We start from the raw sequence: 25,394 nt of genomic DNA on the forward strand, positions 1-25,394 counted from the left end.
AACAAAGGTAGGTAACGAGCAAAGTTTTTTTTTTTTTCACTTCTTCCTCGAATGGATCCACTGACTCGAATTTACCCGCAAAGCTTCTTGGACAGCGCGAGAACAAAACAGGGAGTCTCGCAGAGAGGTAGAAAGTTTCTCACTGCTTCTGCGAGCTCCGAGAATTTTTAATCGTGGAGCTTTTTTGGAGCGATTCTCAACTGTCGGTGGCCACTGTTTAGAAAACAGGCAAGTCGTCGACGAACCCTCATTCATTCCCCGATTTTTATTATTCTATGGATTTTCAATGTGGCTGTTGATGGTTTCTTATATAGTTCTTGCAGAGATTCCAATATCGTTTTGTTTTGGTTGTTTTTTTTTCTCTTCAGGACCACAAGCGACTGTGCTTCACCAGCTGGGATTGAAAGCCACTTGTAACAACCAACAACAACAGGCACAGTCGCGAAAAAGGCAGAGGAGGAGATAAGAAAAACGAGAAGAAAAATCGATGGATGTTTGGCCGGAGGCGGACAAAATCTGTACCCGGAAATTTGGAAGAGGTAAAGTAAGCTCTCAACCTTGCTTGAGATCTTGGTTTTCTATGATCGCGCAGGGCCAAATGGGACCTTTTTCCTGCTGGACGAATTGAAAGATGGGAGCCAAAAAAAAAAAGGAAAGAAAAAGAGAACACAAGGAAGACGACGAACAATTGAGGAACCCGTGTCTATTATTGCGCGAGGCCGGCCTTCTATCCCATCGCTGTGAGTTGTGTCCGATCTACGCAAAGAGGTACATGGTTTTGGATTCTCGGTTGATTTTTCCTGTTTCCTTTTATCTCCAAGCTTGTGGATGTGAATATCCATCCATCTTCTTCCGAGCAACAGGTACTTGGCTTTACGACTTGGTGCGAGCCGAAAAAATCCGTCTTTTGGTTGACTGACTTTGGATCGCTTCCATCTTTCTTTCTCGGCGCAGTTAATTCGCTCGGACGGACTTCCTGGAGCTAGAATTTCGGTAGCTCGCTCGAATTGAATACGATCAAAGGTGTGTGTGCACCATTTTTTCAAAGGTTTCTTCCAGGAAAAATTGGTTTTTTCAAGGAAAAATTGGTTTTTTTTTTCAGGAAAATTTTCTATCTGTGACTCAGAGTTTTCTCCCTCCTTTCCGGGAGAGAATTCATGATGGGGGACAAATGGAGCGGCGGGGTGACCCGAATTGTGGACGCCCCGGCCGCCAAGTTGTGGGAGCTAGCCTCGGATTTTTGCGGGCTGTGCAAGTGGATGCCCCTGATCGAGGAGTGCCGGCGCATCCAAGGCGATGGCGACCGAGCTCCCGGCTGCGTGAGGCTCGTCGTAGGGACCTCCCTCCCGCGCGATGACGGCCAAAAGTCCTGGATCACGGAGAAGCTTGTGGCTATGGATCCCAGCGCTCGCTCGTTCACGTATGTTCTCGAGGATGGCAACATCGATCCACTGTCGAGCGGCTACAGTTCCACTTTCACGGTGTCGGCGAGCGAGCAGGACTCGGCAAAGTCGAGGGTGGAGTGGAGGTTTGAGATCTCGCGCTGCGAGACGAAGAACTCACGCGAAATTATCGAGTTTATGGAGGCTGTTTTCGCCAAGAACATCGCCTCCCTTGTTCTTGCCGCGTCAGAGTTGCAAGAGAGCTAAAGTAAGAAGAATATAATCAATCAACTCTCTCTCTCTCTCTTTCTAAGCGAGCGAAATCACAAAAAGAATGGGTTGAAATCGTGTTTCGTTCAAAGGGGAAAGCTGGAAGAACGAGTAAAGTACTCCAAAGGATATATATACAGCAGTACTGTGAAGGCAATGGTCGCACTCGCGGGAATTATATGGTTTCCCTCAATAGAGGGTGATTGTACATGCACACATAGATACCGTTGGAATAAGTAAAAGGGAGAAAAGACGAAAAAGATACGTGGTGGTCTGCCCTAACTTAGAACAAATGGCCCGAAAAGGTGGCGGCCCCAGCTAGGGTATACGTCTTTGACAGGGAGAGAAGAATGGAACGCCAAGTACTACACTAGCTAGCGTGGAAAAGCAACGGCCTAGGATAGGGAGGCCTATCTAGGGCTCAGATCTTTTCTACGGCTAGATTTCGCCACCACCCTGCGAGGAGAGAAAAAAAGAAGATGACCACTTTAAACTCTCCCATGGGGGAGCGGTACTTTGACAAGGACAATCCTATATATACGAAGGGTTATAACTCCACAATATCTAAGGCATACCTCCCTCGGCAAATACCTTGGATGTTATCAAATGCTTTTGTACGGTGTGTGTCGTTCGACCGTTCCCACACTTGAAAGGGATCATCTCCTTTTCCAATCACCGCCGTACTGCCCTAGTCGCTCGCTTTTATCTATAAAAGATGGGAATGCAGGGGCCGTACCGTACGGGGCGCGGGGGGGGGGGGGGGGGGGGAGGGTTAAAAATTTCCCCCCACGCCGTCCAGCTGGGATTGATTCGCGAGCGGGTCTATCAATCGGTTTCGGAGAAGGGGAAAGGTGGCGGGGCTTTAGGGCTAAATCGAACTTTGCAACTTGCTACTTGGGTGGCCTGGAGAATCTCGACGAACTTTATATGGAGGTTGAAAAGTTGCGATTGATTTGCTCGTGGCCTGATTGTCGATGACCTTTTCTTCCTTCCTTTGACACCCGCACACACCCACACACACACACACACACAAACACGAGCGGACCCAGTTTTATATAATTCCGTGCACTAAGCATGTGATCAACGAGCCCAATGCGTGTGTGAGTCCGAGAAAGACTAGCGACCCTGTGTGATTGTCCTCGCTCGCTTAGCACTAAAAACATGCCATCCAGCTGATAATAATATCAATTAGCCCAAAACAAGAGGGGAACAAACAACAAGCCCCCAAGATCGCCCGAGATCTTTGCCTTTATCGTAGCGAACCTTGACAAGGTACCATACACTTGTTTAATCTCTTAGCACATTGTACCTTTTTACCCCATATAAAAATCTATCAAAGCGAAAGAATCGATCTACGCAATCCGATGCCCAATCAGAATCTTCCCCAACTAAACAAAAATGGCGTGGCCTGGGCCTATCCACGTCGCCGATGTAAGCAACCAGGGCCGTTGATCTGTCGCATTGTTGATATTTGTATAGCGCAACGTGTGGGACTCTCTAATGGCCAAAAGGCCAAAGAGAAAGAGGACCGCATTATAAGATCTAGAGTTTAAAACGTGAATATTTCCGAAGGTCCAAAGTCGTGGGTATCAAAAAAAGGTGCCTTGGAGGATCAATGCTATTGGGTTTAATAAGCCTTGGATTAGCCAATGCCCTAAGGGCATAAAGAGTCTTTATCGGTGTGAGTAAGTTAAACTAAACACTGTGGTGATTCGATCTCCAGTTAAATTATTGTTTACCGAGGTCTTGTTGCGTCTAATTTTTCTTTTTTTCTCTTTTTTCTAATCTATCTACTGGTGCTGAGTTCGATCCACCAACCGCAAGTGGGCGTCCCTTTGATTGATCAAAAAAATTTCTTCTCAAACCATGTGATATTTTTTCCACGAGGGGAGGCGTGGCCACTCCCAATGCCAAAGAAATATATATTTCCTAATGTCTCACTATATGGAGAAATATGCACACGATACATCTATCAAGTGTCATAGACTTATAGTATAGCCACATCGGTATCGGCCAATGTACGGAAGTGGACCAAAACTTTGGGCCCCCCGGCTGCACGTAAGCCGCGCAGTACAACGTCCCATCCCCAATCCGACGGAGTACGGCGGGCCACGTTCGTCGTCCGCCGTTCGTGTGTTGGGACATCTCCTGCCGTCGGATGGAGCCGGATCCGACGGCAGGATTCGTCCACATCGTGGCGGGATCGGGAGTGGGCATCTCGACGGCTGCGAATCCGCCACGCGGCGGCGCGGGAGTGGCGGAATGCCTCGCCGCTCTGGCCGTTGGATGGGGCCGATCCGACGACCTGGGATTCGCTTTCGGAGATTAGGCCTTATTTTTCGTTCTTCCTGTGCTGCTCTCGCTGTCTTGCGATAGTCGCCGAGCTAAAAGCGCGCGATCGCAGTGGCCCAGCGCAGAGATTAGCAGCGGCAGTAGCAGCGCCAGCAATCCAGACTCCAGAGGCAGCGATCAGAGTGAGAGCGAGAGAGAGAGGGAGGAGCGAGCGAGTGAGCGAGAGCGATGAAGTGTGTGAATGAGGGCAGTACGCACGTCGCGGATTCGCCAGGGGGGAGGAGCTGCGAGAAGAACAAGGGAGGAGGAAGATCAAGAGGAGGGCTTTCTTTCTGGCATTCAAAGATGTGATCTTTCTACAGGTGAAAATCACTGCTTGTGACGCTCATCACTCCCATTTTCTTCCAAATCTCTCTTTTCTTTCCTTCTTCTTCCCTTTGTCCCTTCTTCGCTTCTGCTGCAAACAACAACGCCATCCTTGCTTGTCCCAGCTTTTGCCGGAGGCTTGTCCGAGCTTCTTAATTTGGTTTGCGTTGTTGACCCAATCAATCCATCCGTCACCCTTGCTCTTCCCATTTTTTCTCGTCTCGCCATCGATCAATCAATGCCATACTGGGTGATCAGATAGATGCATAGATTTAAGCTTTGCCACTTATGGGATCACCGACGAAATATCAGCTTTTCCTTTTCTTCTTTCCACTCCGGCTTTGGCGAGCTGCCTGTCAATTGATCAAACGTTGGCCACTGCTGCTGTGCTCCAAGGATTCCATTCCATCGCTGTTATGAGCTGAGCTGAGGATTGGAGCCAGCATTCTTTTCTCTCGCTCACTTTTCTCCGTTCTTCTTCCATCATTTCCTTCCACACTGCTGCCCGACAACTTGTCACGGCTTCGTTGGCTTCTCGAGTGTTCCGTTCTGCGGCACTCCAGCGCGTTTGTCGATTTGTCCATAACCTCCAAGCCCAGACTCCATCCATAGCTATACAAAAAGCTTCCACTTTCTTTGATCATCTCTCCATTTCTTTCTCGAGAGCTTCCATCTTTTCCCTCGGCCAGTTGCGAACAACTAAGGCAGCTAGCAGACAAATGTGGAAGCTTTAAGAATTGACAAGGGCCTATCTGGTTTTTCTGGTTTTGTACAACAATCCATCGCTCCCACAGCAAAGAAATGCCGAATTCTCCTCCTCCTCCTCCAAACATCTTCCAACAGTCCTTCCAGCCAAACCAGCGAATGGGATTCTTGAGAGTACTGCTGGGACTGGGACAGTGGTAGCGAAAGTTTTCTCCGTTTCCTATCTTTATAATCTCTCTGGCTATGGAGGACAGGATGATGGAGAGATAGTCTCGTCGAGAAGCAGCATAAAAGTGAAAAAAAAGAGACAAGAAACCTTTGAGAAACGAGATCCTAGGAAGGAGTTCTAAGGAAGAAGATGATGTTGGACCTTAACGAGGCACCGCTGCTAGCGCTTGGAAGTGGTGGTGGTGGCGGTGGTGGCGGTGGTGGCGGCGGTGCCAGTGGTGGAGTGGAAGCTCCTCTCGCTGCCTTGAACGATGGAAAGCAACAGCAACTCCTCGGTAGCAGTAGCGTGATAACTCCGCGAGCTGGGAATCAAGGCGACAGTAGTTTGTCCGCCAGGCGGCCAAGAGCTTCTTCATCTCCAGGATCATCCGTGGATGTCACGATTGGCCTCGCGGCTGGATCAGCAGTAGCAGCAGCAGCAGCAAATCTTCCACTATCCAGTGCTTGCGATCAAGTGGAGACCTCGCAAGTGAATTCCGGTACGTCGAGCTCCGCGGTGGTGACGGTGGCCACAACGGGGGGCGGCGGAGGAGGAGGAGCTCGGCTGGAGCTCCGTGCCGGCGCAGCCACGGAGTCCGGCAGCTCCGAGGATTTCGAGGAGGCGTCCAGCAAGGCAGTGGATCCGGAGCTGGAGGTGTTCGAGGAGATCGATGGCGCAGTGAAGCGACAAAGAACCGCGGTTTTGTTCTTCGAGTCGAGAACCACTGCTGGCAGTGGTGGCGAGAGTGGTGGCGGCGGTGGCGGCGGCGGCTCCGCTGTGGAGCGGAATTGCGCTATATTCGTGTCGTCTCCCTCGGAATCCAGCGACGAGAGCTGCAAGATCCTGGGAGTTGGAGGTCACGCTGGAAGTGACACTACTCTCATCGGTGTTAGCGATGGATTCCAATGCAAGGACAAGGCGGCGCTCATCACACGCCAGCTCTTTCCACTCGAGTCGTCGACGTCTCCTTCGACACACGCCGCCACCACCACGGCGGCGACGCCGACTGGAGCAGCGAGTGTCTATGGATTCGGCGCTGGGAAATCCTCCCCGTGGATGGGATTGGAGTTCCATCAGCGAGCTTTGTCCGAGACCTCCGGACGACTGAGCGATGTGTGTCAACCGCCAAAGAAGAGCCGGCGTGGCCCGAGATCGCGCAGCTCCCAGTATCGCGGAGTGACGTTCTACCGGAGAACTGGGCGATGGGAGTCTCATATCTGGTGAGCGATTGTGGATTTCTTTTCTCTTTCTTCAGATCTGGATTCGATCAAACTCATGTTTTTCTTGGTTGAATTTGCAGGGATTGCGGAAAGCAAGTGTACTTAGGTGAGCCAACTAAAAAAATGGTTGTTTTTCTTAAACTGATGTGCTCGAACTTTTTTTTTTTCCAGGTGGTTTTGATACAGCTCACTCAGCTGCCAGGTGAGCGAGTGTTCTATCCATTTCTTTTTTTCAAGTTGGAGGGATCGTTGTTGGTTCTTACTTTCCTGACGATCTTTTCGATCCAAGTTCTCGTTTTGTCTTCTCTCCTCTGAAGTTCGGATTTGATTGACGTTTGTTTCTCCAGAGCCTATGACAAAGCTGCTATCAAATTCCGAGGACTGGATGCTGACATAAATTTCAGCCTGAGTGATTACGAAGATGATATCAGACAGGTAAGCAGCAGCAGTAGCAGCTGCAGCGAGACGCGCGCAGCTCAATCAGATATCGTAAATGGTCTTACAAACTCTCTCCTTTTTTACTCCTGCCTTTGCAGATGGCACACCTCTCGAAGGAGGAATTCATTCACATCCTGCGTCGTCAAAGCACCGGCTTCTCGCGAGGGAGCTCAAAGTTCCGGGGCGTAACACTTCACAAATGCGGCCGCTGGGAGGCGAGAATGGGACAATTCCTCGGGAAGAAGTACGTAGTTTTCCTGGCAATCGTTTTTCTCTATCGATCCTCTCAAAAAAATCTCCAGTGTCACTGATGTTTTAGTACGTTTTCCTTCTTTCAAAGGTACATATACCTGGGACTCTTCGACAGCGAGGTTGAAGCTGCAAGGTAGTATTATCTTATCTCGCAGCGCTTTTGCGAATCTTTTTTTTCTTTTGTTCGTGACACTAATCTTGCAACTGGCAGTGCAGGGCATACGATCGAGCCGCGATCAGGTGCAATGGAAGGGACGCTGTGACGAACTTCGATCCCAGCTCGTATGAGAAGGAGGGTCATACGGAAGGAGGCGGTACGTATACGTAACCAGCTCGTCTTTCTTCGTCGTCCTGGTCGTATCATCTTTGTTAGTTCGATGCCTTTTCGATCTTGACTGATTGATGGCGACAGAGCATAGTCGTCTTTTTCGTAGAAATCGTGGTGGCAAGTACTACGTGGTCTTGAAAAGTCCTCTCTCTCAATTGATTTTTTTGGTGTGTCATGCAGGCGTGAGCAGTCATAACTTACAGCTTGATCTTGGGATCTCGCTCTCAAGCCCGTCTGATCAAAGGCCAGCAGTCGAGGGAGGATCAGACGCTTGGAAGCGAGTGAACTCCTCGGAGACTGGATTGAACTGGCCGGTAAATCAATCTCCCTTTATCCATCGTTTTCACTGTGCCAGAACACTAAACACAAACTTGATGCGTGCACAGGCAGCCGAAGCTCCTTATCGCGGCAGCATAGATTCAACGTATCCTTCATCGCATCTCGGCCACATCCACGATTCCTCCCCGAGCAAGGTTGGAGGTTTTCTCACTCGGGAGTGTGCTAGCTAAGAGCTTTGACGATGGTGGCTGCAGGATCATCACCAAGTTACATACAGGCTCGAGGACCGGAATCGCTTGTTCTCACCCCTGCAAGAACACCATCTTCCCCAGCAGCAGGAGCAGAATCACACTCACCACCTCCACCACCAACACCAGCAGCATCTAAGTTGGAACCTACATCCGGATCACCACTCGGCCCTCCGGAGCTACAGCGCTCCCGGACCCGGTTTGTCAGCTCCGACTCCAGCTCTAGCTCCAGCTCCAGGCCATAGTTTTGTAGCTCCATCAGTGGCATTTGGAAGCTCGCAGCAGCACCAGTGGATCGGTGGCCACCCCGCGGGATCGTTCGCCGCCACTCCAGTGTTCCACCACCACCACCACTTTCAGGTATGCAGTGTAGAGTTTCCCCGCGAAGTTAACCATTCGTTGGCGTTAGGCCACACAGCAACCGGGTGATCTTGCCAACAATGCCCACAGAACCTTGTACCATAGCTCATAGGAACACTGAGTTTTGCGTGTAGTAGTATAAGTGTGAGTGTGGCTTTGTTTTGCAATAAGCAAAGGTGGTGGGGGCATCTAACAGAATATCCGATCCATTGACTTTGACCAAGGCCGACTTTAATTATTTTGACCTTTGACCCGAGAATATGCTTTTGAGTATTCCTGCTATCTTGAATGTTTGGCTATGGCGGTGGCGATCAACCCGGCATCGATCTTGTTGCCGGGGCGGGCGCGATCGATACGAGGTCTGTGCTCTTCCAGTCCGGTCGCGGGATCTTTGGCCACCGAGGAGGAGCAGCGCCAGCAGCGAAGAGCGCTCAAGGACGCTCTGGCGGAGCGGCTGGACGATAGCAAGGGGAATCTAGACGAGGAGTCGCTGCGATTGATCTCGTCGCTGGAGGTGCTGAGCCCCCTGGTGGATCTCTCCCAGGTGCCGCACCTCTACCGCGGGTGCTTCCAGGGATTGCGCGCCTCGTTCAAGAACTCGGGGAGGAAGGGCGAGGTCCAGAAGGAGGTGGGCTTCTCCGGCGCGGTGGTCACGCTGGGGCGGGCGACCTTCAACGTTTACAAGCCGACGAGCCTGGAGATCGTGCTGGGCACCACGTACAATCACGTCGGATTCACGGGCGAGGACGATTACTCGCTCATCATCCAGTTCCGGGTCGCGGGCCGCGACGATCTCGAGGGAATGCTCGTGAACCGCGCGAGGTTTAGCATCTCTGCGCCCAAGAGGATGGATGTGCTCTTCCTCTCGTCGACGATGAAGCCCAGGTTCTCCAGGGATTTGGGGGCGTGGATCGATTTCTTCCGGCGCGACAATGCGAGCATCAGCGAGGAGGATGGATCGGTGGATGCCACTCTCCCGGCGGCCAAAGGATGGCTGGATTACCTCTACCTGGACGAGGAGATCAGGATCACGAGAGGGAATCGAGGCGGCGTGTCAGTCGTCCAGCGGCTCGACGAGCCTGTTATAAATATCTAGTACAGTAGAGAATTTTAAAATAAAAATGGATATAGCCGTTTGTTTCTAGGGCTAGGGTATTTCGATCGATGGAGCTGAGATGGCGCTCTGGCGCGAGCTGAGCGCTTGCATCGGTCGAGTCGCGATCGCGCTCGCATTTGTGAGAGGAATCGCGGTTGTTAATCAGGTACTTCGATCAATAGCACCGAATTCGATCGCATTCTTGTTCGATGGATCTTTTTGCTGCAAAGCTCTGTGCATTCAAAGAAATCTTGATCGCTTTCATGTCTATTTCTATTTCATCATGCACGAGATCGACGAGTTTGATCGGAATGTGTGAGATTTTTTTCTTTGGTTTTTCCTGACACACAATGTGTGTTCTCGTGACATACGGTTTCTTTTCTTGGTGCTCACAAGAATTTGGCATACATTTTTTTCGTCTTGTATTCAAGAGACTTTTGCTTCACTTCATGTGTTCCTGACACATAGAATGGTTTCTACAAAATATAGATAGATTTCTTTTTTCTTTTCTCTAACCAAATGCTTGCTTGCTTCTTCTCAGGCGAGTCCTATCATCTGCTCACTCGGCAATTGAGGTCGGGGCTCCAGTCCTCGCTTCCAACACAATGGGTACACACGAAAAGTCCGCTGGGATCGACTTTGTCCTTGATTTTCTTGAGGGCGTCGTAGTTGCTGCCGAAGAAGGATTGCTGCCAAGAGGGCTCGTTCCTGTTGGCCTCGTTCATGTAGCTTCCGGAGCCAGGGGTCAAGTCGGTCAGCATTTTGTAACCACTGCTCATCTCCGACGCAAGGCTCGACTTGGTCTCCATGGTGCTGTTCTCGGCGAAAGGCCTCACGTAGAGAACATGCAAGAGGGCGTTTCGCCAGGCAGGGTTGACGGCGTTGTCCTGGGCTTTGGAAACTTTGCCTCCACCGACGAGATATCCCGAGATCCGCTGGAAGCCCATCTCTCCGAGTGAAACCAGTGCTTCCGCGAGCTTGTAAGGTGATTTTTCAGCAAGGGTGCGAGGGATCAGCCTGGATGCTTCAAGCTGAGAGAAACCAGACGGGAAGCCGCATTTACCGTTTGTGCACTGGTTCTCGAGGTGCCATTCGTAGTACGAGGAGAACTCCTTGATCTTACCACTGACGACGACGAGCTCGTTCTTCCAGCCTTCAACGTATGCAAGCAGGGGCTGGAGCGACTTCTCTGCAAAGGCCATGTCCTTGTTGGGGAGAAGATACTGGGCTATCAGAGTCTTGCCGGCAGCGATGAAGAAGCCTCCCCATCCTGCGTCGGCCATGGACGGGTTTAAGCTGATGACTTTGGCAAGCAGATCCTTGAAGGCGGAAGAAGTGCTGTTGGGACCTGTGGTGATGATATACGACGCGAAGACGAGGTTCGTCAGTGCCGGGTGTGCAACATAAGTGACCGCTGTGACAACACCGAAAGTACCTCCGCCTCCTCCTCGAAGCGCCCAGAAGAGCTCCTTGTTCTGGCAGGAGTTTGCCACCACCAGTTTCCCATCGGCTGTGACGACGTCGTACTCCAAAACGTTGTCTGCTGCGAGACCAAAGGATGGAGAGAGCTGGCTGTGGCCACCTCCTTGAGGATACCCACCGGCAGCTCCGACTGAAACACATTGAGCTCCTACGACGGTCCTCTTGTTCTTATGCGCCGCGGCGTAGACCTCCTCCCACTGGACACCGGCTCCGACTTTCACAGAAGGGGTGTTCTTACCGGTGTGGCAGCTCTGAGACCTGGGGGTCCTCAAGGCGACCCAAGGATCTTGAGCTTCCGGCGCTTCGACTTCATACTCGGCGAGCTCGTGGAATTTGTCCGAGAAAGTGATATCCTTGAGGTGATGGACCCAGATGCTGAGAGACCCCGGGGCCGTGTTCTTTCCCGTCATGTCGTGGCCGCTGTTCTTGATGACGAGTCGAAGATTGTGCTGCGACGCGAACGAGACTGCCTTTTGGACTTGAGACACTGTGGACACATCGACAACATACATTGGTACGGCACCTTGCAAACATTCCGAGGCTCTGTCGCCCCGCAGCAGGCAGCCTTTGTCTCCATCCATCTCCATGTTGGGGACTTGCAACGCGCTGGGCTGGTCGGATCTCCAGAAGGGGTCACCCGAGTTCTCGGTGACGAGCTTGCAAGCATTCTCGTCGAAGTAAGGATCATGGCAAGGGAAGCCCAGCGGCTTTGCTGCTATCAGTGCTCCTCCGACCGACGCATTGAAACTCTCCCACGTCTTGGCGTCTGGCCAGCATTCCTGCGACGGGAGACACCGGCATGATCCTGCTGCTGCTGCTCCACGTAACGACAGTGGGAGGAATGTTATCATCAACACAATGACTAGCAGCTGGTAGTAGTGGCGATCATCCTCAGCAGCACTGGACGCCATACTCTCCACTCAAGCTTTCAGTACTTCCGCACCTGTATCAAGCAGTTAAATACACCAACAACACCGAGAAAGAGGGAGGTATGTGCTCGATGCTCATGGATCTTTGGTCTACACTTTTTGACTGTTCTAACGCTTTCCGCATCATTGAATCGCCGCCTTATCGCGTTTGTGTTTGTGTGTGGTTTTCAGGCTCTTATTTTACTCGTAAAGGATTCTGTCCCTGCCAGCTTACAGTTGCTGAAACGTATTTTAGTGGCTAGTGCTCTTCACAACACATGGTTTAAACGATCACGGGCACGTCTTTCCCAGTGTGAGCGGAGCGGAGTGGAGTGTTTGGACTTTTCTGTAAGAGGTCTGTTATTCTCGATGCACTTCTTTTTTCTAACGCTGAGAATTATAGCTCTGTGGTCAGTGCCCGACACGCAAGTCCACCGAGAATGCCCCAGAATTGAATAGCCGCAGGTTTCACATGTCAAAACGTGAGCCATGGCTTTCTGTCGGTATCACTCCCAGTGTGAGCGGCAGCCATACCACAACTTTACAGCGCGGTTTGCTCTTCGTGGGTCCTCATGACTTGAAATAGCTGTTGTTGTTGTTGCAGCAGCCTGCAATGCCGTAGTGCTTCTGATATTACTTTACGTAAGCATTATGTCGTCGCGCACTACCGAAGGTAAACCAAGTTTTATCACTTTAGCTAATGCTCACTTGTGTTTTGCACAAAACGCGCCAGGGGAGACCACATTGATCATGCTGAGGGAAGCTCAATTATGTCAGTGGATCAACTAAAAGTGATAAGGTGCTCCACAGCAGGTGCCATATATTCTCCCAGCAAAGACATTCAGCTCTCCAACATTCTTCTACAGACTTATGCGAAGTGCGGGGATCTGTTACATGCACGCTCGGTGTTCGATGGCATCTGCGACAAGGACATCATCTCATGGGTCTCTATGCTCTCTGCTTATGCCCGAAATGGACATCTGGAGGAGGCCAGAGCACTGTTCCAAGGAATGCCACAGCGGAACTCGGTGGCTTGCACTACTATGCTGGTCGCTTATGCCCGGAGCGGGCAAACTGACGAGGCAAAGCGAGTGTTTGACGACATGAAAGAGAGGAACTTGGTGACCTGGAACGCTATGCTCGCTGGCTATGCCAGGAAAGGACACTTGGTCGAGGCGAAGCTGCTGTTTCAGATTGCTCCAGAGAGGGATGTGGTTTCATGGACGACAATGGTTACTGCTCATGCTGAGAAAGGCCACGTAGAAGACGCGAAGAAATACTTCGAGAGAATGCCAGAGCGAGACTTGGTTTCCTTCACTACTATGCTGACTGCATACGCAGAGAACAGCCGTTTTCACGAGGCCCGGACTTTGTTTTCCAGGATGCCAGAGCTCGACTTGGTATCCTGGAACGCAATGCTGGTGGCTTATGCTCACGAGAACGACTTGGAGGGTGCAAGGCAGGTGTTTGATCGGATGCAAGAACGAAACATGATATCGTGGAACGTGATGCTGTCCGGGTATGCTCAGCGCGGGGATATAGAAGAAGCTCGAAGAGTTTTCGACGCTATGCGGGTCCGCAATTTGGTCTCGTGGAACGCGATGCTCTCGGCACTCTCCCGCGGCTGCGAGCTCCAAGAGGCCAAGATGGTGTTTGACAGAATGCCGCAGCGGGACGTGGTCTCGTGGAACACCATGCTGTGTGCATTCGCTGAGAACGGGGAGATACAGTCGGCCAAGAAACTCTTAGACAGCATGCGCGAGTGGAACTTGGTGTCCTGTACGGCGATGCTGAGTGCTTACTCGGAAGCTGGCGAGCTCGAGAACGCGAGACACGTCTTCGATCTCATGAAGGAGCGGAACGTCGTTTCCTGGACAGCCATGCTCTCGGCCTACGCGCAGAATGGTCACGTCCGGGAAGCCAAGCAGGTTTTCGACGCCATGGGAGTGAGGAATGTCTGTAGCTGGACAGCCATGCTCTCGGCCTACGAGAAGAACGGCCAGCTTGAGGAAGCCAAGCAAGTTTTCAGCGCGATGACGGACAGGAACCTCTCCTCGTGGAACGCGATGCTGGCGGCTTACGCTCGGAACGGGCATCCGGGGAAAGCTCGAGAGGTGTTTGAAGGGATTCCGGAGCAGCGGAACACGGTGTCGTGGAACGCGGTCCTGGCGGCCTGTGCGAGCAGCGGGGAGAGCTCCAGTGGCGCCATGGAGATGTTCTACACGATTGCGCTGAGTGGCGACGCAGGGGACGAGATATCTTTCGTGTGCATCCTGGTTGCGTGCTGCCACCTCGGGGAAGTTTACACTGGATGGCAGCTTTTCCAGTCCATGGCCAGGGACTACGGCTTGAAACCGGCCAAGCAGCACTACTGCTGTATGATTGATCTGCTGGGACGGGCCGGATATGTGGAAAGTGTGGAGGAGCTCATCGACAGTATGCCTTACGTGCCGGACGAGTGCGAGCGCACGGCCTTTCTCCGAGCTTGTGGAAGCCGCGGAGATACCACTGCTAGTTTACAAGCCCTTGGGAGCGTGGAGGAAAACAAGGCTACTGCTGCTACTGCTTCTTCCTACGTTCTTCTATCCAACACCCTCAAGCAGCGGCAATTCGTGAACATCCAGTAATGCACTTCGTAATCTTTTTTGTTACTCTTCTTTGGAAATAACTAACATTGTCTATTTCATCTTCAACATCTGAAGCTCACACTATTTGGAAAATATGAACAGCTTACAGGGCTCGGGGCAAAAATGAAATTATGATACTTTTATAAGCTCATCAGACATGAATGGCATTGCCATTTGAGTTGAGGATGGCTTCAATGACAGCAACATCAATAAAAGCTTCTCCAGGACTACTGCGCTTATCAGCTTCTCCTCCCTGCATAAACTATTTAGTATATATACATAGACAACATTTCAATGGTACCAATAATACCTGTGAAAGGTCGTGAATGAATGATCTCAATTCTTCCTCAACTCCACAGCAAGGATAAAAAATTGAGTTTTTACCCACCGAAGTAGCATGCGACACCTGTATTAGGTTAGTATTTGATGGAGAATTTGGATTTGAATATCGCTCACCATAAAGCCTGGCTGACCATCTTGAGTATCTTGATCGACTTCAACTGTACCTTTTGTTCCAACAATTTTCCAGCTCATCTAAATTTCCAAGGTTCATCATCTATAAAATTCTCTGAGCAAAACAGAACATACCTTCTTAGTTGTACAGGAAAACGAAATCATCAAAGTCCCGGCACACCCGTTTTCCAGCTCACTGCAAACGTAAGACTTCGATTTAGCAGCCAAAACAATTCAAGAGAATAAGAAAACTTACAACAAAGCAGACACATTGTCTGGAGGAGGTAATGCTTCATCTACATGGCGGCAGATTGCTGAAACAGATTTTACTTCGGAACCAGTGATCTGAAACAGAAAAGTATGAACGTAAGAACGGGTTTGTTTTTCTTTTTCTTTAGAAAAAATGCAAATATTACCACTCGAAGCCCTGCAATTTGGTGAACAGCTCCATCCAAAACATATCCACCCTGTAATTTTTATCGAAACACCGTGATAGATTAATTATATCATTTACCTTGAGCTCTCTTCGCCAAATGCTTGAAAATGATGACCGTGAGATGTTCATTGGACTTTCAACCGTTACTTCCACCGCCACCATGTGTCCTATGTCCTTCGCCAACTTGTGAGCCTGTGAAAACAAAAAATTCTTAGAATATATTTTATTTTTCTGAGCAATATTAATTACCTCCACAAGTGCGCGCTCAAATCTGTAGTTTTCAGCTATTGCCCACACAGGTCTCATGGTGCCCAAACTTTCATAGAAACTTGTCAAACCCTGAGCTTGTTGAGTACTTGGAGCTATAGGCTTTTCTGTAGCTTCATGCGTTAGCCAGATCATAATAAACATGGTAAGCTTGTACCTTGAATAACATGTTTTCCTGCCTTGAGTGCCTGCATCACAAACTCTCCCTAACATCAAAATAAAATGGTTAGAAGTTCTGTCTGATATTATTACAGGCAATTGCATATACCTGCACTTGTGGCTGAAGAACAATCGCTACTGCAAGGATGGTATCATCACTGAGAATGTCATCTAGGCCCTGTTGACCCCACTTTGGCTGAACTCCTGGAACACAATCCTTGATCAAGGACACTGATCGCTCCGCAGATTCCTAGAAAAATGAGAGATTTATCATGCAAGGATCCTGGGAAAAATAGCCTAGTACCTGTGAGCGACTCCACAGCGCCTTGAGTGAGACTACATCTGTAAGCTTGGTGGAGAAGAGAGGGAAATACTGCTTCTGTGCAAAATTTCCAACCCCTATTAGGGCTAAACTAGGTGCCATCGCTGTGAAAAAGGAAGAGACTCCCCTCTATTTATATTAGAAAAACAACCATTATACGCTCTTAATTAAAAGGAGTTATTTTCCGTTAATCACAGTATATATATATATATATATCGATTTTTCCAGGTTTGGGTGAAGAAATCATGATTATTCAAGTGCAAGGTGGTAAAATTCTGTCACCGGCATTAGAACATATACAAGCAAAGATGTTTTGCATCAACACGCACGCAGCTGCTAAGTCATCTTCCTCATCACTCGATTCGGCTAGAGACTTGAAAGCGATCAATCCCAGCTCCAAGTTCTTCCACTTCATACAAGCACCTAGAATGGTGATCCAAGCCATCGGAGTTGGACCACACGGCATAGCTCTCACCACCGCCATGGCCTCTTCCACAAAACCAGCTCTTCCAACAAGATCCACCAGGCAAACGTAGTGATCCACGTCAGGCTCCACTCCATATCTGGACTTCATCACCCCGAAGAGCTTCTTCCCTTCCTCGACCAGCCCTGCGTGGCTGCAAGCTCCAAGAACCGACGAGAAAACCATACCATCTGGTAACACTCTCTCGACTTGCATCGCTTGGAACAGTTCTAACACCATCTCCGCGTTTCCGTGCAGGCTGTATCCCAATATCAGCGAGCTCCACGCGACTAGACTCGATTTCCTGCTGCTCGAGGCATCAAATATGTGTTTCGCATCGACGCAGCAGCCACATCTGCCATAGAAATCCACCAAAACATTGGCCACGAACTCGTCGCTGTAAAACTCGTCAAAACCGTACCTGGAGAGCTCGCCGTGGATTCTTCTCCCGGAGCACAACGCAGCCAGAGCTCCGCAAGCCATCAAGGCAGCCACGAAAGTCCGGGGATTGGGAAAAACTCGGCCCTGCCTCCTCAGCTCAACGTAAGTTTCCAGAGCCAGCGAGGTCTCGCCCGCCTCGACGTAGCCAAGGATGAGAGAGTTCCACGAGACGACGCTGTGCTGCTCCATCCCCTGGAAAACCCTCCGACAGTCCTCCATGCTTCCACACTTTGCGTACAAGTGGACGAACGTGTTGGCGACGAACAGATCCTTCTCGGCTCCAGTGCTACTGGCTTGAGAGTGTAGCGCCATGGCTTTCTCAAGGCATCCAAGCTTCACGAGCTTCCCACTGTCTTGGACGCCTCTTTCGTTGGCTGCCAGGCACGAGCACGCCATGAGAGCAGCAACAAACGATCGCGAGTCGGGTTCTTCGCCAAGGCTTGTCATGCGAGAGAAAGCCGAGAGAGCTCGCTCTGCCTCTCCATTCTCAACGTAGCCGAAGAGCAAAGAGTTCCAAGCTACGACGTCCCGGACGGCCATCTTCTCGAAAACCTTCTCGGCATCTCGGAGACTCCCGCAGAAGGCGTAGAGCTCGAGCAGCGCAGTGGAAACGTACAAGTCGGAGCTCCAGCCACCTTTCTCTGCCTGTGAGTGAATCGCTCTTCCTCTTGCTAGACTCTCGACTTTGACTATCTTTCCAGAAAGTTTTGTGCCATCTTCTCCGGCTGCCAAGCTTGCACAGGCCTTGATCACCGCGACATAAGTTCGAGCATTCGGCCGAGCACAAGAAGAACTGTCAAGCATCCGAGAGAAAAGCTCCAGAGCTAGCTCGCTTCTCCCATTCTCTACACACCCCATGATCAAAGCAGTCCAAGAAACCACGTCCCTGCCCTGCTGCTCCATCCCCTCGAAGATCCTAAAAGCGTCCACCAAGCTCTCACACTTGGCAAACATATCCACGAAAGAGTTTGCCACGAAAGTATTTCGGTGATCGAGAAGAGCAAAACTCTCGATTTTCACGGCTAAAGCTAGGCTCGTATCTTTAACGATCCTGTCACCGCCATGTTGGTGTGCTTCTTCTTCTCTTACGGCCAAGCTCGAGCAAGCCATGGCCGCCGCAACCAAAGTCCGAGCATCACACCGTCCTTCTGAGCTCCCGGAGAGACGATCGCCTTCTACCATCCGAAAGAAGAGCTCCAGCGCGAGCCCGGGGCGACCATTCTCCGTGTAACCGACGATGAGAGAATTCCAAGACGCGGCACTGTGGACCGGCATTCTCTCAAACGCGGCGATCGCGTCCAGCAAGGCGCCGCATTTGCCATACATGTGACTGGCGCTGTTTGCCACGAAGATAGAATCCTCCGCCAAGCAGCCATCCCTGGCAGCATCGCTGTGGATCCTCTTACCCAATTCGAGCTCCTTGGAGGCGCCGCAGCCCTTGAGCGCCGAAACCACGAGAGATACCTCCGCTGGCTCTAGCGCCGTGAATCCTGGATCTCGGTAAGCGCACCATAGATTCCATAGCCGCGAGAGACAAGCCCTCTTTCTCATCCATCGCCATTCAAAATTTAGGGCTCCATGAACCCAAAAACCTTTCACCCTTAGGGTTCTAACGTTAAAATTTTGATTTTAAAACCCTCAGGGTTTTAGTTAGGGTTCTAGCATTCCCGCCAGAAACCCTAGCGCAGGGGATCGCTCGATCGATGCTGCCGCGCCGCCGCATTCTCGCGCGGTGCTGCTCCTGGCGGCGAGATTCGCGGCGCGACAACCGGCGCCTGTCCTGGGAGGAGCGCGCCAACGCAATCTACCAGCGCGACAGGCACTGGGACAGGGCCGTGAGGTGCGAATCGGCGGCCAACATCGTGAGGAAGGTGATGGCGGTGCTCGAGTCGCGCGACGCGAGCATCATGAGCCTGGAAGACCTCTCGCGCTCCAAGGCCAAGCGGCGCAAGAAGGAGATCATCCGCGAGGTGGCCGCGCGCTTCCCTCTCGTCTTTAAATTCCGGAGGGACGACGACGGCGAGTTTTGGGTGGAGCTCACGCCCGCGGCCGAGGAGATCTTGCGCCAGGAGCACGCCGCCATCGCGCAGCACGACGACATGGAATCGCTCGCCAAGCTCAAGAAGCTCCTGATGATGGCGCGCGACCACCGCATTGGAATGGAGAAGCTCGGCCATCTCAAGCACGATCTCTTCCTCCCGGACGATTTCAAGCGCCGCTTGATCCCCCAGCACCCGGAGAGCTTCCGGATCATCCCCGCCACCACCACCACCACTCCCAAAAGCCTGGGATACGTCGAGCTCGTCGGCTGGGAGCCCGGGCTGGCAGTGACCGCTCGCGAGCTCTCGGCACCGGTCCAAGCACCCCACGCCTTCCAAGTCGATGCTCGGGGCCAGCAGCTCGACCACCCCCGCGTCCAGCGCTTCCAGGAGCTCCCATTCTTCTCGCCATACGAGGACCCCGGGAGGATCGAGTGGAAGAGCCTCGAGGCCGAGAAGCGAGCGCTGGCAGTGCTGCACGAACTCCTGAGCTTGATGCCGATGAAGAAGGCCGTCGTTGGTCGCTTGAATCTCATCCAAAAGGAGCTCCAGCTGCCGGCAAAGTACTTGCATCTCGTCGGCCTCTACCCCTGGATCTTCTACGTCTCCAAAGTCATTCCCGAGAACAACACCATCTTTCTCCGCGAAGGCTTCGACCGATCCAGGCTGAGAGTCCCCAACCGGCTGTCCGCTGCCAGGGACGACCTCCTCCGCCTCATGGAGACCGTCTACGAGAGAGAGCTCGGCGGACCACCTCGGACAGTGACGCTGGAGATCGCCGACGAGGACAAGGAAGATATCGACGATTTCTTCGTGGGTTTTCTTGGTAACCTCCGGGACTTGTAGGGCGGTAAGTTCTCCTCCTCCTGGATCCTGGAAAGATGTCCCCGTTGAGAGTGGCGGCGCAGAGGTTTCTTCGAACTGGGTCCTTGATGCAAACCGTCGAGGAGAATGCGGTCGAGTTTCTCATCCCGCCCACCCATCGAGTCAAGGTACTGGATCAAGTGGCTCTCGAGGACCGCCGGATCGAGGCCGTGAAGCAGCTTGTAAGCCTGGTTGCCGAGCAGGAAGCCCAAGTTCTCATGCTGAAGAAGCGGGACACTAACCGAGATACGCTACTGGGAGTTGCCACCAAGTACCCGGGCGTGTTCCAGGTTCACGACGAGCAGGACGGCCTCGGCAAGTTCATCTCGGGAACCAAGTACATCGACCTTACTCCCGAGATGGACAAGCTTTACAGGGACGAGCTCCGAGTGATCAAGTCGCGGGACGAGCTCCTGTCAGTAAACATCGTCAGGAAGCTGCTGATGATGGCTGTAGAGCAGGAGATATCACTCACCAAGATTTCGTGGCTGGCGGCCGACTTTGGCCTTCCTCGAGACTTGGACACCGGCCTGGTCCACAGGTACCCGAAGTTTTTCAATGTGAGAGAGACCAACCGGGGTCCGGTGCTCAAGCTTGCGTCTTGGGACCAGGATCTCACGGTGACGAGCAGAGAGAAGACGTTGCTGTTTAGCCGGGCCTTCCCAAAGACGGGCTTTCATCTGGTCGAGCGTCCCCGGCGTCGAGGCTCCAAAACCTTCCAGAGGTTGGAGTTTCGGTCCCCTTACGAGCCTTGGCAGAAGCCGAACGTCAGCAAAGGATCCCCGGTTGTCGAGAAGAGACACATCGGTGTCGTTCACGAGGTGCTCAGCCTGCTACCGAGGAAGAGGATTGCTCTCTCCAAGCTGACGCTGTTGAGGGCCGAGATGAATTTGCCGAAGACGTTCTGCTCGTATCTGGTGAGACACCCCGGCATTTTTTACGTGAGCGGTGCCGTCGAGCCTCCACTGGTTTTCTTGAGAGAGGCCTTCTTCCAGAACGAGCTCAAGTTCAAAGGTCCCGAGGATTTCATCCGCGACAGGTACCTGATCCTCATGCAGCGCCAACCGGTCCTTGACGAGACCAGCTGAGAAAAAAATCGTTGTTCGCCTCTCGAGCTGCTTAGAAGAATGGATCGTTGAAACCGTCGAATGGTTTCTTCTCCCAGAATGGTTTGGACACGCGCTTCTTCCTCTTTCGTTCCAGCGGCGGCTCCTCCTGCGGACTGGGCTGAAGTGCCTTCCAGCTCCAGGAATCACCACCACCTCCTCCACCGATACTGACTTGTCGCCTTTCGTCGTCAGAGTTTTCGTCATCGCTACAAAATCCCAGCTTCGCTCCCAGACTTGGCTGCTTTCCAGGTGTTACAGAAACATCTTTCGGACTTTCATCCTCGTCATCGAAGCCCAGTTGCAAAAATATCTCTGAATCTGGTACTCTATCTTCAACAGCTGTTGCAGGCGCTACCGATTGTCTTCCTTCTTCGTCGGATTTCTCGTCGTCACTGAAAAGTCCGAGCTTCTTCAGGATGACAGCTCGAGAACGAGGATTGGCACCATTCGTCAGCGGTGCATTTGCTCCCTTGACAGGATCCACTACTGTTGCTGCTTCGACCACCTCGGCAACTTTAGCCTGTGACACGTCTCCTTGACGAGTTTGTAGAGCGCATCCTTGCGGAGCCGGAGGAAATGGGAAGCTCCAACCAGTTTCCGACACTGGCTGCCGTGGCGCGACAAAGCTTTCCGCACAGATGCCTCTCACTTCCCTCGGACGGCTCTCCCTGAACACCCTGAAGTCCATAAGCCTGCCAAACTCTTGCTTGATGGTGAAGAGAGGATGCTTCTCAATAAGTTGGCCCTTCCGGTAGTACTCCTTGAGGAAGACGACGTGCCGATCGCCCCTCATGCTCACGTAGAAGATGTGAGGGAAGCGGCAGAGCATGTCTTCCAGCTTCTGGGGAAGACCAAGATCACGAGTGAAGAACCCGACGTGATCTACGTACGCTTTCTTCTCGACTGTCAAGCTGAGGAACTCGTGAAAGATGGCAACCACACGCTTCTGTCCTTCCATGGACCGGAGGTCGAGCTCGGCGACAGCCTCGTAGGGGCTTGGGAACGGAAGCCGCTGGAAGCTCAAGATCCTCTTCAGAATGCTACGGTGGAGAACGGTGTGTGGCTCAACGCAGATCCTGAAGCTGTACTTGTCACGATCTCCAGCCTTGCCGCCACCTTTCATCCTTTGGTTGAGCTCTCTGGTGGTAACAGCGAGAGCTTTATCGTATGCTGCTAGCTCCAAGTAAGCTCCGGTGACCGTAAAGTACTGCGGATACTTTGGCAGGATGGCCGTCTTAAAGTTGTCAGGCATCCACAAGCTCGATCGTATGTGAGAGAGCTTCGTGAGAAGAACTCGATGCGCGGGCACCATCATCAAGATCTTCCTCAGGTTCCGGACGATGAGAGGCTCGTGGTATTCCCTCATAACTTTTTCTTCCTGGTCGATCAGGAGCTCCGCCTTCTCTGTAAACTCGAGCCATCTTACTCGCCTGTCCTCCTGGTCGCTGGAGATCTTAAAAACTCCTGGGAAGCTATTGACGAAATCCGCAAAGAGCTTGGCCTTTGGAAAGCCGAGGTCTCTGGCTAGCCTAGTAAACTCCGTGGACGGTATCACATGCCCATCTCTGGACGCTAGAATGAGCTTCACGTTCCATACCATTCGCATTCTCGTCTCCCGCCGGAGATGGACGTCCAGAGCTGCAATCTTTGGCCTCTGGCTGAGCTGCTTAGCTCGGATCTGCTTTCTGACCTTCTTGGCGAAGTTCTTCCTGGCCCTTGCCATGCTCTTCTTTGCTCCTCCCATGAATCTCTTTTGGATTCTCCACGGAGTGCTCGAGACAGTGGGAAATATCTGGGGCACAAGCAATCTCGCGGCCCCAGCACATGGAAATACTCGACCGCAGCAGTGTAGCCGACGATTTTGCGACGAGAAGATCGTTCGAAGAGGCAATGGCGATCCATCCCGAATCGATCTTGCTGCTCCAGACCCTGGAAATATTCCAGCGCAGCCGTGTAGCAGGCGATCCCCGGGCGAAAATGCTGGACGGGGAGGCGACGGAGCTCCATCTCGCAGCGATCTAGGGCATGGCAGGAGGAGCCTCCGCGCGCCTAGGCGCTGCATTCTCCCATACCTCTCGGCGCCATTCCATGCCATAAACCCTTAGGGCACCCAAAGGTTTTACTCTGTTACCGATAATATTCTAAAGAATATCCCCTGGCAGAGAATATACGATTGGGCATATTACCGCACAGCAAGAGAGCATAGAGTTCCTCTTCTCCGTTTCTTCCGCTGCTTTGGCGCCGTAGTAGCTACTAGCCGTTCTTTGATCGATTCCTCCCTTTTCCCCAGATTCCTCCTCAAGTAGGCGCTCCAGCGCGAGAGATTCTAGCGGCGCTAGCGAATTTCTTCCCCGATTGTCTGCCGGGAGTGGCGAAACTCGTGGCGCATTGCAGATATTTCGAGGCCGTCGGCGAAGAGCGCGTGGATCGATATTTCTTGGCATTTTTCCCTTGTTCTAGGCTAGGTCGAGCAAGCGCGCGGCGAGAGGGGTGGGATTTCGGGAGAATCGATGGAGCAAGGGCTATGGGTGTGCGATTCGTGTACGTTCCACAATGCGGCGGTCCAGCGCGTGTGTGCTATGTGCGCCCAGCTCCGGACGACGCAGGGAATGCACTACTTTGGAGATCTCTACAGGGCATCGACGAGCGCGGCCGCCGATGCTGCTTCCACCGCCGCCTCCTCCACGCCGGAGAGGTCGAATGGCTTCTCCGTGTGTAGCGTCCCTCGCCTCGTCGCGGGGGCTCTCTCGGGAGCGCTCACGGGGATGTTCGCCATAGGTAAGTCTTAGAACGTAAAATTTTTGATCGATCGACTTAAGATCCAATTGTGTTTGATTTTTTGTTTGTTTCTCTTCAGTGGGAGCTCTCACTGGAGCAGTGACTGGCGCTGTGGCGGGGCGGGCGACTGATAGTGGGCTGATTCGTGGAGCTGGGCTTGGGGCCGTCGCTGGAGCCGTGCTCTCGGTGGAGTTTCTCGAGGCTTCTCGTGCTTACTGGCACTCTGAGCGATCCGGTTCACGATCCAGGGCGTCACTGGTGAGTCTTTCTTCCACTCGTTTATTTCTCTTGGCTTCTCTTTTGGAAATCTCACGTGTGGTCTGGGCTTGCATTTCATCCGATCGTGAAAGGAAACTCATGCATTCTTCCTGGCTGGGATATCGTTATGTTCTTTGCTTGGATTGCTCGGGCAAGTTTAAAGTTTTGGTTTTGCTGCTTTGCTTGCTCGCTTTTGCTCGCTCGCTTTTGCCTTCCAGCTAGCTTTCCTGTCGTCGTTTTCGTTCGTTGCTTGCTGCGATATCTTTCGCACAAGTTTGGATAAAGGTGTGATCTTTGCTCGTCTCCTTGCGTTTCTTGTTTCTTCTCTTTTCACTTCTCGGGTGTTACGTCCTTTTGTGCGCTTGTAGGCAGAGTTTGTGGAGGACGTCTTAAACGGCAGGTTCATGCACGATCAGGTTGGCCCAGCATTATTGACTGCACACCATTGGCAGGTTTTTTGTGCTTTTTTTTCCAGAGAGAAAAAAAAATTCTTCTCTTTTTTCCGAGGAGAAAAGTAGCAATAGCTATAGATAGATAGATCTCAGATCATCAGGAACTTTTGGATTGCTTTCTGCCGTGGCTAACTCAAGCAAATTCCAGGTGAACATTGACGACATGACTTACGACGAGCTGTACGACATGTTTGGCCCCGCCGAAGGGACCAAAGGAGCGTCCGAGGCTTGTCTCAAGGAGCTCCCATGGCACACGGTGACCACCGAGAACTGTGTGGATGGCTTCGGCGACTTTGTGTGCTGCGCGATATGCTTACAAGTAAGCGCACGCCTATCCCGATATCTCCTTTCGCTTTCGCAGAATTTACTATCGCAGAGATAGAGTGCAGAGCCATGCTTGCTTGCTCGCTTTCCTTTTCTTCGCCATGGTTTCTTGTGTTTCGTGCATTCAATGCTGGTGGGTCTGTCACTCCGGGGATCATTTAAGTCGCTGCTTGAGTTGGAGTGATCGACTGATTGTTCGTGCCTGGCGTCTGTTTGAATCGATGGATCGACCACTAAAGCTCGAACTTTTGTGCTCTTTTTTCGCTGCTCTGTTGGGGAAAAAAAAAACTCTAGGAGCTTCAAGGTGGGGAGATTGCGAGGTGTTTGCCACACTGCCAACACACGTACCATATGGACTGTGTCGATAAATGGCTGGCGAGACATGGCTCTTGTCCTGTGTGTCGGCAGGGAATCTGACGGGATGCGCTCCCAGAATATGCCCTGACCCAACTGTACATAGTTTCATTCCTCCGCAGGGATTTTTTTGTGTATTCCAGTGCTATCGCGATGGCCGGATGCGTTTAATTAAAGCATTGTTAGTCTAATCATGGTCTTGATTCCCTCCAAG

General features: G+C 51.9%; 9 protein-coding genes across 15 annotated transcripts; 6 read left to right on the forward strand and 3 right to left on the reverse strand.

Moving 5' to 3' along the window:
* Positions 1 to 392: 392 nt before the first annotated feature.
* On the forward strand, positions 393 to 1,809 carry LOC9649020 (lachrymatory-factor synthase). 4 transcript variants are annotated; one of them, XM_024681711.1, is made up of 5 exons: positions 395 to 539; positions 593 to 768; positions 822 to 863; positions 955 to 1,023; positions 1,103 to 1,809. In XM_024681711.1, exon 5 carries the CDS (start codon positions 1,158 to 1,160, stop codon positions 1,647 to 1,649), a length of 492 nt encoding a protein of 163 aa, XP_024537479.1. In that variant the 5' UTR covers positions 395 to 539; positions 593 to 768; positions 822 to 863; positions 955 to 1,023; positions 1,103 to 1,157; the 3' UTR covers positions 1,650 to 1,809. The 4 variants fall into 4 exon arrangements, with proteins under 4 accessions (XP_024537481.1, XP_024537479.1, XP_024537478.1 ...); XM_024681713.1 differs by having other exon boundaries at positions 393 to 539; positions 593 to 863; positions 1,080 to 1,809; XM_024681710.1 differs by having other exon boundaries at positions 593 to 863.
* A 3,364-nt stretch (positions 1,810 to 5,173) lies between these two features.
* LOC9649021 lies at positions 5,174 to 8,565 on the forward strand. Of its 3 annotated transcripts, XM_024681489.1 has the most exons (11): positions 5,174 to 6,443; positions 6,524 to 6,549; positions 6,615 to 6,645; positions 6,791 to 6,878; positions 6,980 to 7,125; positions 7,201 to 7,266; positions 7,350 to 7,447; positions 7,642 to 7,775; positions 7,848 to 7,934; positions 7,995 to 8,348; positions 8,398 to 8,565. In XM_024681489.1, exons 1-11 carry the CDS (start codon positions 5,374 to 5,376, stop codon positions 8,458 to 8,460), a joined length of 2,163 nt encoding a protein of 720 aa, XP_024537257.1. In that variant the 5' UTR covers positions 5,174 to 5,373; the 3' UTR covers positions 8,461 to 8,565. The 3 variants fall into 3 exon arrangements, with proteins under 3 accessions (XP_024537257.1, XP_024537256.1, XP_002976485.2); XM_024681488.1 differs by having other exon boundaries at positions 7,995 to 8,565; XM_002976439.2 differs by having other exon boundaries at positions 7,222 to 7,266; positions 7,995 to 8,565.
* A 1,430-nt stretch (positions 8,566 to 9,995) lies between these two features.
* LOC9649022 (uncharacterized FAD-linked oxidoreductase ARB_02478) lies at positions 9,996 to 11,837 on the reverse strand. Its single transcript, XM_024681435.1, has one exon. It carries the CDS (start codon positions 11,835 to 11,837, stop codon positions 9,996 to 9,998), a length of 1,842 nt encoding a protein of 613 aa, XP_024537203.1.
* Positions 11,838 to 12,131: 294 nt separating this feature from the next.
* Positions 12,132 to 14,527, forward strand: LOC112348625 (pentatricopeptide repeat-containing protein At4g02750-like). The gene is made up of 4 exons (XM_024681490.1): positions 12,132 to 12,189; positions 12,238 to 12,385; positions 12,439 to 12,507; positions 12,568 to 14,527. Exons 2-4 carry the CDS (start codon positions 12,324 to 12,326, stop codon positions 14,459 to 14,461), a joined length of 2,025 nt encoding a protein of 674 aa, XP_024537258.1. The 5' UTR covers positions 12,132 to 12,189; positions 12,238 to 12,323; the 3' UTR covers positions 14,462 to 14,527.
* Positions 14,528 to 14,581: 54 nt separating this feature from the next.
* Positions 14,582 to 16,200, reverse strand: LOC9649368 (uncharacterized protein YMR315W). The gene is made up of 11 exons (XM_002976585.2): positions 16,081 to 16,200; positions 15,886 to 16,026; positions 15,775 to 15,823; positions 15,600 to 15,724; positions 15,429 to 15,542; positions 15,331 to 15,381; positions 15,171 to 15,259; positions 15,050 to 15,110; positions 14,918 to 14,995; positions 14,772 to 14,867; positions 14,582 to 14,714 (listed from the first exon to the last, which is right to left on the reverse strand). Exons 1-11 carry the CDS (start codon positions 16,198 to 16,200, stop codon positions 14,613 to 14,615), a joined length of 1,026 nt encoding a protein of 341 aa, XP_002976631.1. The 3' UTR covers positions 14,582 to 14,612.
* A 141-nt stretch (positions 16,201 to 16,341) lies between these two features.
* On the reverse strand, positions 16,342 to 18,586 carry LOC112348659 (putative pentatricopeptide repeat-containing protein At3g01580). The gene is made up of 2 exons (XM_024681603.1): positions 16,983 to 18,586; positions 16,342 to 16,916 (listed from the first exon to the last, which is right to left on the reverse strand). The coding sequence occupies exons 1-2, from the start codon at positions 18,551 to 18,553 to the stop codon at positions 16,352 to 16,354; spliced, it is 2,136 nt and encodes a 711-aa protein (XP_024537371.1). The 5' UTR covers positions 18,554 to 18,586; the 3' UTR covers positions 16,342 to 16,351.
* Positions 18,587 to 18,685: 99 nt separating this feature from the next.
* Positions 18,686 to 19,900, forward strand: LOC112348660 (protein WHAT'S THIS FACTOR 1-like). The gene has a single exon (XM_024681604.1). It carries the CDS (start codon positions 18,706 to 18,708, stop codon positions 19,885 to 19,887), a length of 1,182 nt encoding a protein of 393 aa, XP_024537372.1. The 5' UTR covers positions 18,686 to 18,705; the 3' UTR covers positions 19,888 to 19,900.
* Positions 19,896 to 21,007, forward strand: LOC9649369 (protein WHAT'S THIS FACTOR 1 homolog). Its single transcript, XM_024681605.1, has one exon. The coding sequence runs from the start codon at positions 19,923 to 19,925 to the stop codon at positions 20,991 to 20,993; it is 1,071 nt and encodes a 356-aa protein (XP_024537373.1). The 5' UTR covers positions 19,896 to 19,922; the 3' UTR covers positions 20,994 to 21,007.
* A 2,190-nt stretch (positions 21,008 to 23,197) lies between these two features.
* Positions 23,198 to 25,371, forward strand: LOC9649370 (NEP1-interacting protein-like 2). Of its 2 annotated transcripts, none has more exons than XM_002976441.2 (5): positions 23,198 to 23,792; positions 23,872 to 24,050; positions 24,419 to 24,502; positions 24,651 to 24,821; positions 25,121 to 25,371. In XM_002976441.2, exons 1-5 carry the CDS (start codon positions 23,525 to 23,527, stop codon positions 25,241 to 25,243), a joined length of 825 nt encoding a protein of 274 aa, XP_002976487.2. In that variant the 5' UTR covers positions 23,198 to 23,524; the 3' UTR covers positions 25,244 to 25,371. The 2 variants fall into 2 exon arrangements, with proteins under 2 accessions (XP_002976487.2, XP_024537312.1); XM_024681544.1 differs by having other exon boundaries at positions 24,419 to 24,466.
* Positions 25,372 to 25,394: the final 23 nt, after the last annotated feature.

The sequence above is a fragment of the Selaginella moellendorffii genome, unplaced genomic scaffold, assembly GCF_000143415.4.
Source record: "Selaginella moellendorffii unplaced genomic scaffold, v1.0 SELMOscaffold_31, whole genome shotgun sequence".
In the NCBI taxonomy this organism is placed as follows: Eukaryota; Viridiplantae; Streptophyta; class Lycopodiopsida; order Selaginellales; family Selaginellaceae; genus Selaginella; species Selaginella moellendorffii.